This window comes from Lathyrus oleraceus, chromosome 6, assembly GCF_024323335.1.
Source record: "Lathyrus oleraceus cultivar Zhongwan6 chromosome 6, CAAS_Psat_ZW6_1.0, whole genome shotgun sequence".
In the NCBI taxonomy this organism is placed as follows: domain Eukaryota; kingdom Viridiplantae; phylum Streptophyta; class Magnoliopsida; order Fabales; family Fabaceae; genus Lathyrus; species Lathyrus oleraceus.
The window spans coordinates 269,270,053-269,286,099 of NC_066584.1; the positions used below are offsets into that span (position 1 = coordinate 269,270,053).

The 16,047-nt window shown below is 32.8% G+C and overlaps 1 protein-coding gene across 1 annotated transcript in view; it reads left to right on the forward strand.

The window, feature by feature from the left end:
• LOC127095109 (benzyl alcohol O-benzoyltransferase) overlaps positions 1 to 9,640 on the forward strand; it is a 38,040-nt gene extending 28,400 nt beyond the window's left edge. Inside the window, exons 2-4 of the mRNA XM_051033844.1 lie at positions 4,448 to 4,753; positions 4,841 to 5,588; positions 9,447 to 9,640. Coding sequence (XP_050889801.1) covers positions 4,448 to 4,753; positions 4,841 to 5,588; positions 9,447 to 9,640 — 1,248 coding nt within the window. The remainder of the gene's footprint in view (positions 1 to 4,447; positions 4,754 to 4,840; positions 5,589 to 9,446) is intronic.
• Positions 9,641 to 16,047: the final 6,407 nt, after the last annotated feature.

Here is a 16,047-nt window from a genome sequence, read left to right on the forward strand (position 1 = left end):
AATGTATTATTTTAGTATTTTTAATTTGAATAAATGCCAATTAATTGTGTTGACCTATTGTGATAAATTGTATAAGTTTGACTCTTGTTGTTGGGCCTTGGTCAAGGTTGATTTGACTTTGTCAAGTTAATATCATTGGATTTAGGGGATTGATGGAATGTACATTCCTTCTCCTGAAATGAATGGATGATATTAATTTGGTAAAAGTCCTCTTTTGACCAATTTGAGTTTTGATCCATTCCCCTCCCTCTTCATCTCATTCTCATTCTTTATGCATTCATCTCATTTGGCCTAAGGATAGTTGATTGTAAAATCAACATAAATATGGATGAGATTAGGCCACCTCTTTTGCATATACTTTTTGTGTTTGGTATGTTTCATGAGCATAGTCCATTATACTATGTCTCTAACATGAATTAACACCAAAATTCTATTGCCCGACCTCAAATAGTTGTGACTTCTACATAAGTCCAATTACGATTGCTTAACATAGCGCTAAATTTGTGACACAAAAAGGCATAGCATTCAAGTTAGTGAGATTGTAAGTCTCCCCTCTTTCATGGTATTGTGTGGAAACTTGGCCTTTTTTCCTTCCTTTGGAAGATGTCTTGGTTCAAGGATCCATGCTTGTGATAAGTGGATTGAGCGTTCTCCAAAGAATGACTTTAAATTAAAAAAAGCAAAAGCAAAATAATACTAACTTCTAACTCACTAACAACTAACATTTAATTTCAAGCCATTTATTTTAATGCAATTTAATTTTAGTCTTTATTCATTTACCATTATTCATACCATTCTAATTGTTTACATTAATGCCATTTTCACTTTGTCTATTTGGACCATATTGTGTGATATATATTGCTTGTGTATATTTTTGTTTGTTTGTGTGGTCTTTGACCATTAAGGTACATGATAACAACAAAAACCCTAAAAAACTTTTGTGTGGACTGTTGGCTTGATCTTGGACAATTGGACTTAGAATCTAGGAAACTATCCTATGCTAAAGGACTTGGCCAATGCCAACTTTTGAGAAACCAAGTGCTTGCAATTTGAAACTTCATCTGATACATCATTCAAGATCCCTTTGAGTTCATCTGCAACATGATCATTGTGAAGCTTTTATTTTGAACCTGTGACTTGTGGAATTCATCTGTTACATGGGCTAATTTGAAGAAGATCATGGAATAACTAAGCTTGGATGTGGCTATCTTTATTTAATGCCTTGCTCTTCAAGATTGATATAATTATGCATTTGTGTGTTGCTTGATTCTAAATGTCCATGAGAATTTGGGTTTCTATTGACATTCTTGTCTATTGGATTGCTACCCATTGGTCAGGTCTTTTCAATCCTTAACTTTTAATTTTGTGCATAGGATTAGTTTCTTCATCTCCTCCCTATTTCTTTAATTTTAAAATCTCTCCCTCCTTTTTTTAAAATCTTCTTTGATTGAACTCATTTTGTTCTTAACTTTGACCACTTTGCAAATTAGAAACTTTGGCCTTATGCCATTGCATTTTCAAACTTCTTTTCTTAATCAAACTTGTAAATGAACTTAATTATACTTGACCTAAACTTTCAAAAACCAAAAAGAACTAACTCATTCAAACCATTTTCAGGCCTTTGCGCCTTTCAAACTTAATTTTGTTAAAAGCAATGCATCCACTTTGAAATTTGTATCACGAACTACGAGGTTTTGATCCCTCATATTTATGTTGGTACGTAGGCACAAGTCCGAAGGTCTTGTCAAACACAAAAATATAATTAATAATTCTTTTCTCATCTCTCCATTTTATTTGTTTGTAAACATTATTTTGTACAAAATGCACATGCACACAAAAAAGGGCTTCTTAGGAGTACCTAGGACATTTTGGGTGCTAACACCTTCCCTCTGTGTAACCAACCCCCTTACCTGTAATCTCTGACATTTTATTAGTGTTGATTTGAAAACTTCTTACTTTTGGGTTTTTTTCGTACTTTTTCCCTTTTCCCTTGGAAATAATAAAAGCGCGGTGGTGACTCCAGTTTTATTGATCTCTAGCTTGTCAATAGCTTTATGATCATGAATTTACCGCTACACAATACTATTGTCTTTAGCCCACAAAATCAGGGTAGTGGCAGAAATGGTGATCTTCTACTGTATACTATTTTCTTGATGCAAAACCTTTTGATATTATCTTCTAATCTACAAAGGCTTCTAATAAAATGATGTTGAAGTATGTTTAGAAGGATCAAGAGACAAGTTGAAAAAATCTTCAAAACCTTGGTCTTTAGAGTCTTGACACAGTTCCTCAAAACCTGATCTTCAGAGTCTTTAGATCTTATTCTTCATAATCTTCCAAAATTGAGCGCAAAATCTTGAAGGCAGACAAACCTTCAGCGACTCTAACAATCAGAGTCACAGTCAGAAGCTTTAGCACGAACGATCATCAAAACCGTTGTCTAAGAACTTTCTAGAATTTGACAACATCTCGTAAAACACTTGTATCTCTTTAGAGTCAGAGTGTGTTGATTCCAGAATCTAATGATGTCTTCAGTCATTGCTTCAGAGTCAGAACTTGTTAGGAAAAGCTACACACTAGATAAAAACCATTAATGTACAAAATTGATCTCTAAAAAACAATGCATTGTTATCATCGAAACTAAATGCCATATGCATAATCAAATCTTGTTCTAACAAGTATTATACCTATATCCATGGCACCGTATAGAATATCTGCATCAGAATTGAGTGAGCTTAAGAAGCAGTTGAAGGAGCTATTAGAAAAGAAATTTGTGAGGCCTATTATATTACCTTTAGGAACGCCAATGCCATTGGTTAAAAAGAAGGATGAGAGCATGAAATTATGTGTGGATTATCGGCAGTTAAATAAGAGAGATTCCCTTCTGAAGATTGATGATCTTATAGATTAATTAGTGAGAGCTCGTCTGTTTAGCAAAATTGATCTTAGATCCTCGTATTTCACTTGAATAATAATAATAATAATAATAATAATAATAATAATAATAATAATAATAATAATAATAATAATAATAATAATAATAATAATAATAATAATAATAATAATAATAATAATAATAATAATAATAATAATAATAATAATAATAATAATAATAATAATAATAATAATAATAATAATAATAATAATAATAATAATAATAATAATAATAATAATATAATAATAATAATAATAATAATAATAATAATAATAATAATAATATAATAATAATAATAATAATATAATAATAATAATAATAATAATAATAATAATAATAATAATAATAATAATAATAATAATAATAATAATAATAATAATAATAATATAATAATAATAATAATAATAATAATAATAATAATAATAATAATAATAATAATAATAATAATAATAATAATAATAATAATAATATAATAATAATAATAATAATAATAATAATAATAATAATAATAATAATAATAATAATAATAATAATAATAATAATAATAATAATAATAATAATAATAATAATATAATAATAATAATAATAATAATAATAATAATAATAATAATAATAATAATAATAATAATAATATAATAATAATAATATAATAATAATAATAATAATAATAATAATAATAATAATAATAATAATAATAATAATAATAATATAATAATAATAATAATAATAATAATAATAATAATAATAATAATAATAATAATAATATAATAATAATAATAATAATAATAATAATAATAATAATAATAATAATAATAATATAATAATAATAATAATAATAATATAATAATAATAATAATAATAATAATAATATAATAATAATAATAATAATAATAATATATAATAATAATATAATAATAATAATAATAATAATAATAATATAATAATAATAATAATAATAATATATAATAATAATAAAATATAATAATAATAATAATAATAATAATAATAATAATAATAATAATAATAATAATAATAATAATAATAATAATATAATAATAATAATAATAATAATAATAATAATAATAATAATAATAATAATAATAATAATAATAATATATAATAATAATAATAATAATAATAATAATAATAATAATAATAATAATAATAATAATAATAATAATAATAATAATAATAATAATAATAATATAATAATAATAATAATAATAATAATAATAATAATAATAATAATAATAATAATAATAATAATATATATAATAATAATAATAATAATAATAATAATAATAATAATAATAATAATAATAATAATAATAATAATAATAATAATAATAATAATAATAATAATATAATAATAATATATAATAATAATAATAATAATAAATAATAATAATAATAATAATAATAATAATAATAATAATAATAATAATAATAATAATAATAATAATAATAATAATAATAATAATAATAATAATAATAATAATAATAATAATAATAATAATACAGTTCTATAACTATGATCCAAATATGAAAGGAAAAGACCCTGTCGATGTTATTCGAAAAGCACTTCCGAAAACGCTCGTGTTTTATTATCCATTTGCAGGTAGGTTGAGAGAAGGAGCTGGTAGGAAACTTATGGTTGATTGTACTGGAGAAGGTGTTTTGTTCATTGAAGCTGATGCCAATGTTAGTCTTAAAGATTTCGGTGATAATCTTCTTCCTCCATTTCCTTTTTTGGATGAGGTTCTTTATGATGTTCCTGGTTCTTCAAACATGCTAAACGCTCCATTGATGCTTATTCAGGTATAGATTTTATACATAATATCTATAAATTTATAATTTTTCATCACTCAGTCAGTATGGTGATACTTGAATTGTAACCACGTGCAGGTAACACGCCTCAAATGTGGTGGTTTCATATTTGCTATTCGATTGAACCACACAATGAGTGATGGGTTTGGTATAGTTCAATTCATGAATGCCTTAGCAGAAATATGTCGTGGAATGAATGAACCTTCAATATCACCGGTGTGGCACAGAGAACTTCTAAGCGCAAGGAACCCACCAAGAGTGACATGTTATCATCCCGAACTCGAACAAGCACCTAATAACAAAGGAGCCGTTATATCCTTAGACAACATGGTCCCGCGAACTTTCTTCTTTGGTCCCAACGAGGTAGCCTCAATTCGCTCTCTCCTTCCAACCAACCTACGACAACAGTACTCTAAATATGATATCGTAACTGCGTTCCTTTGGCGCTGTCGTACAATAGTGTTACAACTAGATTCAAACGAACGAGTTCGTTTGAATATCCTAGTGAGTGGACGTAGCAAATTTGTAAGCCTAGAATTACCAAATGGTTACTATGGTAATACTTTTGCAATCCCCGCTATTGTTACAACAGCAAGCAAAATTGTTGAAAATACGTTGGGGTATATGTATGCATTGGATTTAGTTAAGAATGCAAAAACTAAAGTCACCAGAGAATATATGCACTCATTGGCAGATTTAATTGTTACCAAAGGTCGACATCTGTTTACTCTGACGGAGTTTATGCTTCTAGTGTCTGATATTAGACGTTTGGGATTTAGAGATGTTGATTTTGGTTGGGGAAAAGCTGTTTATGGAGGCCCAGCTATCGATTCTCCTCTTCATGGTATTGTTTGCTTTTATATACCTTCTACAAATGCTAAAGGAGAGGAAGGCTTCGCCGTACCACTTTGTTTGCCAGAACAAGCCATGGAGAAAACTCATCAATCATTTGTCTTTGAAATTTTGGTTTCTTAGTACCGGAGGAGGTAGTCGATCTCTTATAGACATCTCTTATAGACCGTTCAAAGACGCATGCATATCAATATTCTGTCTTCTCGATCAATGAATATAGTTTTTAGAATGATTGATTTTACTATTTGTTGAAAGAATGAAAGACATAAAACCATTAAGCGATGAATTGAGGAAGGATGATTTTGACTCATTATAGACTTTCCATTTATAGTAAGTTGAATATAAAAGTTAGTTGAGAATTTACTATTTTAGTAAAGTTGTTATTTACAAGTTTTTTGAGTTAGTTTCAAAGCTTGTAATAGAATTTATATATTTATAATGTATCGATTACAATTGCTTTAAGTTCAATAACATAATTTTGATGGTTGAGTCTCTCTTCCATCTTAATTTTTCTTTCATTGGGTGTTCAATGTTTTTGATCTCTCTTTGATCACTACTGTAAATAATACATTTTAAGATAAAACTTTAATCTCAGCTATTAAAAAACCGAGATCAAATGACCTAAAATACACTATTTATTTATTTTTGTTTAAAATACTTAATCTTTTACATCAGTTTTCCCAAAAACTGACATAACAAATTGTTCAGGGTTTGAGCTTCGATTCTGAACGCTTGTAATTTTAGAACTAAAAAGACCCCTTTATTTTTCATAGTTTTTACGTCGGATATGTTCCCTCGATTTTTAAGAAAACCGAGATAAAAACTCTTTAAATAATTTTTTATTCCTTTAGATTTAATGTTAAAGCTCGTTCACTTTTTGCTCCCTAGCTAACGAACGATACTGAAATACTATTCTCCTCCAGTGAACGAAATAGAAACAACAGTATTCTCCAAGGAGGAAGGAAGTTAGAACCTCAAACTAACATTTTTCTATGAGTCTCTCATCACATTTTCGGTATGTACAAATTCGTCATTACTGTTTTTATTGTTTGTTGTTGTTGTTGTTGTCGTTTTCTTCATTTTTGTTGTTGGTGGTGGTATTGTGGTCGTCGTTGATGTTGTTTCCTCGTTATTGTTGTTGTTGTTGGTGGTGGTGGTGGTATTTTAAGTTGTTGTTTATTGTTATTATTGTTTTGCTAAGATGAAATGTTCATTTTTTTTGTTTAGTACTATTTTCATTTTATTTTCAGAAGTTGTATGTGATTATGGATCGTAGTTGGATGGAATTCAATAAATTAAGTAAAAAGTATGAGAATGGAGTGATTCACTTTCTTGAATTCGCAGGAAAAAAAATTCGTAACGATAATGGGATTTTTTAGTATCCTTGTAAAATTTACCGAAATGTGCAAAAATATTCAAGTGTTGTTATATTCAGTCATTTAGGTTGTGATGAAATTATTCAAAATTACATGAAATGTGTATGGCATGGTGAAGTGACTAAAAAAAGATCCTTATCACATACAGTTGAAGATGATGATGAATTTATAAATGATACTTTAGAAGACATGATTCGTGATATTGGAGTAGATGCTTTCAAGAAAGCTAATGTGGTAGATACTTTGCAAAGAGACATGGAAGATTCGTTGTATCCGGGGTGCAAAAGTTTTACAAGATTGTCAGATGTGTTAAGACTATTTAATCTTAAGACAAGTTATTTTCACACGGGTTGATCTTCGAAAGCCAACTTATAAGAACTAATCATTAATCATGGCAACCCAAGCAAAACAAGTTTTTTATGTCACTAATCCTTCTAACACTAGATGATCAATTTTTCTTCACGGGAAACATCTTCCTAACAATATTGATGAACATCAAGATTTTAACTATGAGCCCCTTAGTTTTCTCAACACATGTACGTCATTCATCTGAATGATTCAGATGATGTGAATGCTATTCGTCGTGATCATCAAGAGGAGTTATGGGAAAACTAGTAAGTAAATATATTATATCACTTAGTAATTTATAATTATTCATTTTATTCATTTTACTCATTTTTATTCCATTTACTAAATATTTAATGATGTTGTTGATTATCCTAATTGGTTTCAAATGTTATTCAAATTGTAGATGCTTAACGACCAATGACAAACCTTAGCATAAAACTTTTGGATAGCCTACAAGAGTTTCCATTTTTGTTATTGTTTTTGTTGGTTAATCATTTATTTTAGTTTTGTTGTAAAATTATAAGGTGTTTGCCATTTTGGCTTTGCATTTTGTCTAAACAATTAATATTTGTGGTACAATGTTCCTCTTTAAGGAGTTGACAAAATGTACAAGTTTCTGTTTCAAAAATCTGCAAAATATGGCTTCTGTATCTAAGATTAAATGCATTTCACGTCCAAGATTAAATGTGTTTTTGTAGTAGTGGATGATGCTTTCAATATTCTAACATTGTATTATACACATGTCCGATCTACCCGTGATCTTCACATTCTTCTTTGATTCTTCCTCCATCAATGTCTCATCGTGCAACTCCTGTTCATTCACAATTAAATCAAAATAGTCCCTATTATGTTCATTCAAGTGATGAACCTTCTTCTATTAATGGATTCAATTATCATTTATGGGCCTAATCAATGCATCATGCTCTTTGTGGAAAGATGACGATTGAATATGTTGATGGATCTATACCATTTCCAATTTATTCTTTTGATCTTACGATTCATGCTTGGAACATATGCAACATGCTGATTTATTCTTGGATTTTTAATTTAGTTTCAAAATTAATAGCATAGTCCATCCTTTGAAATTTTTGAAAAAGATAGTTTATCAAGGTGATCTTATTCGTGTTTCAGAATTACAATAAGAAATTTACATTCTTAAACATGATATTAAGTATGTTTCTTTGGAAATAATCTGAGATCTAAATGTCAATTCCTAATTGTACCTGTAGTGTTCATTGCTCATGTGAATATATGAGGCAGATAAGGAACACTCACATCCTATTGTATGCTATCAAGTTTTTGTCTGGTTTGAATGATGATGCAGCCGCAAATGCACGGTTGCGCGAAGTAGTAAAAAGATATCAAACCATAAAGACCATTGGCTTAACTACCAAATTTTGTCCTATCGATATATATCTAGAGAAATCTAAAATAAGGATTTTGGTAAAACAACTTAAATGGAAAAGCACTTAATTGAAAACAACTTATCTGAAAAATCACTTAAATCTCAATTGGGGCAAGCAGGACCTGGGGTTATGACTCTTACTCTAATATAATCGCACGATCCATGTCACTTCTATTACGAGAAATCCGCATAAATTGTCGAAAATAGATAAATATGGGCAATACCTGCTTTCGCCAGCACATTGACCCCATAGAGGTATCCATAATCCGATCCCTCCTTCCAACCAACCAATAACAACAATACTCCAAATTTGAAATCATCGCCGCTTTCCTTTGGCATTATCGTACAATATCGTTACAACTAGATTCAAACGAAGAATTTTATATGTATTTCGCAGTCAATGGACGTAGAAAATATGTAAACCTACAATTACCAAATGGTTACTATGGTAATGTTGTTGGAAATCCTGCTATTGTTAGAACAGTAAGCGAAATTGTTGAAAATACGTTGGGGTATATGTATCCATTGAATTTAGATCAGAAGGCAAAAGCTAAGGTCACCAAAGACTATATGCATTCATTGGCATATTTAATGGTTATCAAGGGTCGACCTTTGTTTACTCTAAGGGAATTTATGTTTATTGTGTCTGATACTACACGATTGGGATTTAGAGATGTCGATTCTGGTTGGGGAAAGGTTATTTAGGGAGGACCAGTTATCGATTCTCCTTATCCCGTTATTTTTAGCTTTTATATACCTTTTGCAAATGTTAAAGGAGAGGAAGGTTTGGTTATACCACTTTGTTTTCCAACTCAAGCCATGGAGAGGATGGTGAAAGAACTTGATAATATGCTAAAGGTAAAAAGTTACCAATCTGCAAAGGGTGATACGAATTAATCTGGTATCATTAAAACTTGGTTTGAGTCTTTAACTATTGTGATTTTTTTTAAATAACCAACATTTTCAAATAAAATATCAAAATAACCAAAATTTCAAAAAATATACCAAAATAACCATATTTTTAACTGATGCGCCAATTGAACTGGCGCATCCAATTAACCTATAGAGGAGGCGCCATTGGAGCTGGCGCATGCTCCCAATGGCTTTTCACCTAGGCGCCATGCCTCTTGGCGCATGCATACACTGCATAGTGTATGCACCAATGCATGTGGTGCATGCATCTTTATTTTTTTAAAAAAATTTAAATGTTAATTTTATAATTAATTAAAAAAAATACTGAAAATAAAAATTATATTTATATTATAATAAAAAATTACATGGAATTGATAAGAAATTCAATGACCTGCCCAATTGAAATGCCCCTTGTTCCACATCCAGGTGCGTTAGTTTGTCTTCGAGGTGTCCCACGATTTTCCTGAGGTGTTTGGGGTCTTTGAGTGCTGACATGATCCAATGGTGGTTGGTGTGAAGGTCTGGTGGAAGGTCCAACGGTATTTGATAGATGTGTCATCATTTATTCCCAATAGCTGAGGGGTTTTCGCCAACAGCGCTTCCGTAATTGAGTTCGGTTCCCATGTTATCGTAGTTGGGTCGTTATGGTTGGGTGAATTATGGACGGTATGGTTTCCCGAATTGGGACATTGAATCGGTTTGGAAACGAATCAATGGTTCCCGGGGTGTACTATTGTCAAACAATGGTTGGGTGTTGTGGCGATGAGATGTTTGGGTGGTCATTAGTGGGGGGGGGCTATGATGACATGAATTGTATGAATCATCTGGGCTATAGACTGTTATGGTGGCCGTGTATGGTTATTGGTGGGTAGGGTTTGATTCTTGGTTTTGAGGTCGGGTGTGTGGCATGAATAGGTTGTGAGGTTGGGTGTTTGGTTGTTAGGTGTATATGGTAGGGTGATGGTGTGAGGTTGGTCATTGGGTTTGGGTGGGTTGACATTGCTCTTGGACGGGGATTTGTTGTTGGGTGTATAATGATGAAGCTAGTTTGCGTGGATCAATCAAATACCTTGGCTCATACATAAATTATGAGATTATAACCGACCTAAACCATGCCATATACTGTTGAGTTGGTCTAGCACCCTGTATGACTGGTTAAGATGTGTTATCGTCGATTCCTCCAATGACGACACATCTCTTTTGCGAAGTCTCTCCATTCGGAATAATCCCATTAGGCATCGAATCTTTGTTGATGTCAATCTCCCAAACACGTCGGAAGTTATGAAATTTGTTGCTGCATACCGAACTGCAGTTTTACCCGATCACTCTGGTGCATCTCCATAGTAGTGAACCAGATAATTGGTGTTTTTGTTGTCCAAACTATATCATTATCATGGTTAACCTGGTGATCAAGACCCAGATATGACCTCCAGATAAATTGTACAAGAATACGACATGATTAGATGATATTGTAGCACCTCAAATTTGCACCTACCATTATACATACATTTTCATACTAGGTCATAGCATATCATGGTCCATTGCATAGCATTTGCATTGTCCCTCTGTTGCCTCAAGAGCAAGCAATCAAGAATCAGGTCAAACTAATCTCCTGATCAGTCAACCAAGCAAGTAAAAGAATTTCTCATTGAATCAAGGCCTTGGGGTTTGTCCAACAAGTTCACATGACTTGGTGGTCTATTTGAAGTATTTTGGTCAAGGATTGAAGGCTCAGAGGTCATCAGTTCATACACAGACAGTCAAAAACCCTAAAAGTCAACTGTTGGTCAACTGTCCATTTAATCAGTGATTGGATGATTGGAATTGGTTTGTGAGAGTTCATTCATGTCCAAATAGTCATCATATATCATGCCAAACACCATCATGGAGGAATTTGAAGCCAGATCATGAATTTCCCAAAACGGAAACTGGGCCTGTAACTGAAACTTACCAAAAATGGAAAGTTTTGATCCTCAAACTTACATCATGATACAAGCCTCAGATGAATTTTTGCCCAACATGAAAGTTGAAGATCTTGTTCTCCCATTTCCAAAAAGTCCTAGAACTCTCAATTCCCATGTGTGGTTGGCAAGTTATGATCGAATCGATTTCAGAAAATCTTGAACTTCAAAGGGCCATATCTCCCAAACCGTTTGGCCAATTTTGGTGGGGTTTTTTCCTACAAGTCACATTTGATCCCCTCTTTCCAAAAATATAAATTTCATGTGCCAAAACTTCACCAATCAAAATGGCATATTTTGACCTTTTTCATTTAAATGAAAGTTTGACCAAGAGTTGACTTTTTGATTTAAACATTTTTTCAACATTTGGCCAATTGGAACAGCTCATAAATGTCATTTAGGATGTGTTTGCAAAGTCAAAATATGCAGTACATAAGGCCATTGCTTGGTTGCTTGAATTGTAAGAAAAGTACCATTTAACCATACTTGTCCATACCATTAACCATGCCTTGCCTTGTACCTCAAAAGAACAGCAATTATGCAGCATTTTTTTCTGTCATTGTGCACACATATCTGCAGCCAAAAACCAGTAGTACAAGGAGCCATTCCTTGTTTGTTTGAAATTGGGGAAAAGGTACCTTGCAGCCATTCCACAACATACCTCCTCATCATATTTTTCTGCAGATTGAGGACAATAGCAGGCACAAAAAAAAGCCAGCCTAACACAGCCTAAAAAAAAAACAAACAGAACTGATTTTCTGCACAGCCTAAAATCACACCTTGCTCTTGCAGTTACAAAAACCTGTCCTTGCTTTGCTTGGTAACAGGGACTGCTTCACCATTTTCTGTCCAAAAAGCAGCATACACAACAGAACTTCACTCATTTTTTTTTTCATTAAGACATCATCTTGGCATTTTACAAAAGAGGCTGTCAAAACAAAAAGTTACAAGACATGGCCTGGCAAAAATGCAACATAAAAACAGCATATCAAAACATGATTTCCGGCCATTGAAAAACACTAGCAGCCACACAAACCACTTGGCCTGAACAAAACCTCACTCTCTCTCAAATTCATTTTTTGGCCATTTTCCAAAGTTCTTCCCAAAACTCCATAGAACATGACCTGCCTTTGTTTGCAACACCATATGCCATCATTATAGAGTTCACTGCAAGCTTGTTTTGACTACTGTGAAGCTTTTCGAATTTGTCCTCATCAAAACTCATACATGACAGTTCATGATTAGAAGAAGTTGGAATACCATTGAGCCATTTTCTTTCGTCCATCCTTCAACTGGGACCCTTTGGATGTTCTGTTTTCGCGTTTGGTAGCCCAACAACCACCCTCCCAGTTCTGCCATAGATCAAAGGTTAGAAACTTACCTTCAAAATTCATGAAATGATATGTTGATTTATGTACATCTCACTGCCATGAATACCCTGAACCTTTTATTTTTGATTATCATTGAGAGTTGAGTGAGATAGCTCTGATTTATGTTTGAGATACCAAGCTCGTTTACTTCAATTCACGTTGGCTGTGACGTTTTGTTGTGATTAATATGCATATTCGTGATGTATGAAGTAGGAGCTACAAGTTGGTATGCTTAAAATTGAAATACAAAAGTTTTGTTCTTGACCTGATTTTATCGTGTTTGGAATTGAACGCTGCCCAGATTTCTGCTCCCATTGTTACTGTAGCAATTAGGGCTTGTGTGTGTATGATGAGGATGAAACGTGATTGGCTGTAACGCCTGGCCCATGCTCACGCGCTATTGGCCCTTGACTTCCGTTGACCAGGGCGCTGACCCCCTTTAATGAAACGCTGAGTTTCATACTCAGCGAGGGGCACGCTGGTCATTTGCCCTTTTAATTAAATATTTGTTCCATTAATCATTTTATTTTGTAATGTGTATTTCATTTGCCATGCCTAATTTACAAAATGCATAACTCATTCATTTTAATTCCAAATTTCATGGGACTTTCTGCATCATGTTCATATTGACCTCTAGTTTTTTATGGTATTTTTTCTAGATTTTTTCCACGTGTAGAATTTAAATTGTATTAGGGTTTGTGACATGTGACCAAATTTTGTACACTTTGCCAAATCAATTGTGAAATGATGAGAATGTATCCAATGGCTCCCAAATTTTTTGTGCTCAAACTAGACACACTCATGGTGATTTTGGTGTAAAGTTTGTAAATTTATCATTTGTGGTTTGAGAGTTATGATTTTTTGAATTAGGGTGTGACAATTTGTGTCACACCATTGATGTCCAACTTCATGATTTTCATTACCATGCTTCCTTACATCCAAATGACCCCAAATTTTGCATGAACCTACTCTTGTATGTCTAGTTGACTTGTGAATTTTCTTGGATTTAATTGAACTATTTTCCATTTGTTTGAGATTTTTCTTCCCTGCCTAGTCAAATGTTGACCTTGTGTGACACTTGTTCCCATTTCATTTGTGAAATTCTCATACTTCATTAGATGGACATGAAATTTTACATGAGATAACTAGACATCTTCATCTTTACCATGGCTTTAGTCCCATTCATTTATCATACACCATTCTTGACTTATGATTTTTCTAAGTTGATGCATGTTTGGTTGACTTCTTTGAGCATGTTCAAATGTGCTTTGACTTTCTGATTTTCATTGACTGCCTTCCACTTGTCCAAATAAGATGAAATTTGACATGCTTACCATGCTATGTGTTAGGAGTGACCATGATTTATTTGGTGATTTTTGGAAATTGTTTAGTTTGCTTTTGATGCAAGTCTTGCTGTTGACTTCTATGAGCTTCTGTTTGCCATACTTTGACCTAAATGGTTCATGAAATGTTGATGATGATTGATATGAATGTGAACCCAATTGGTTTTGTTTCCTAATTGTTTGAACATGATTTTGGATACTTACCCCTTGCTGTTTTGACTTTCTTAATCTCTTTTGACCCTAGGCTTGCCCTAGTGGTCCTGTTACTCACCTTTGAGCTTGTGTTTTCAGGTTGACCATCAAATGGCCATTAAGACCAATTCATTTGACTGAGCTTGCTTAAACATCATTGTCTAACTTGTTTGTTTTGTAGGTGGCTTGGCTCACATGCCTTAAGCCTTGCACCTTCACTTGCTTGTGTAGACTGGTTGATGTCTGCTTCCTTTTACTTTGTTTGAAGTTGCATACTAACATCTGCTTGACTGTTTCAGGTGCTTTTAGTTGCTTAGTTCCTTGTGAACTTGTTGCTTTGCTTTGCTTGTATAAGCAATTTGCATTGAGGTATGTCTCCTTTACTTCATGTAGTCTGGAAGACCTGGCCTGTTACTTGGCCAGGCAACTGTCTGAAGTCCTCCTTAAGAGGCAATGTTTGTGACTGTTTACTTTTGTCCTTGCATAGAGTCAAAGACCTCTTAAGTGAAGAGGCAATTGGTGGAAGGTAGGGATATGCAATCTATCCCCCACTATTCAGTGTGTCATCCGCTTTGCTCACACCACTGTGTTGATGCATTGCAGATACAAACCCAAGATCTTGTGCAATTGCACGGTTGAGTCAGTTTTAATGTGTAGAAGGGTTCCCACTTTCTGAACCCACACATTCTTGTCTTGAGCTCTCCCAGGCCAGGGATAAGAGCTGTGAGGTCTCATCCTCACTTCATCCTTTCATCTGCTTCACCTTAGCCTCTCAATGGCAAGGTTAAGAGCAACATTCACCCAGTTCCAGAGGTTTGTTTGTTGAGGTTGATATGACCCCTTGACTAAAACCTAACCCTTGTTTGAGCCACTTGTTTGTGTATAGCGTGTGCTATCTGTGCTTGTAGGATTGTTTGACTTGCTTCCTGTGCAAGTTAGGATAGTTTGACTTGCTTCCTGTGCAAGTTAGGATAGTTTGACTTGCTTCCTGTGCAAGTTAGGATAGTTTGACTTGCTTCCTGTGCAAGTTAGGATAGTTTGACTTGCTTCCTGTGCAAGTTAGGTTTTGCTTGGCTTGCTTCCTGTGCAAGTTAAGTGTGTGTGGCTTGCTTCCCGTGTGAGCCATACTTAGGATAGGTTGGCCCTTGTGCCATTTAGCTAGAAACCTTAACTTAGGGATGATTTGCATGACAACATCTAGGCTCGAGTCGTAGTCTCCCTAGTGTTGTGTCTCCCTCTGTTATCTGGTTAGGCTAGTCCTTATCCCTGCGTAGGGGAACTACATCGCCCTGATCTTCATACCAGATGAAGTATGTAGGCAGGAGATTGAGCTGATCTCTCCGGGCGCCTTTTTCTTTTTTTTGTGTGTGTTTGGCAACTATTAGGCTCGAGCTCTGGTCTCCCTATTAGTTTGTCCTTTCAACCTTTGTGTTCCTTCTGACGTCTCAGCGTCTCTTTTTGTTTGCGTGGCAACTATTAGGCTCGAGCTCTAGTCTCCCTTTTAGTTTGTTTGTTCGCCTTTTTCT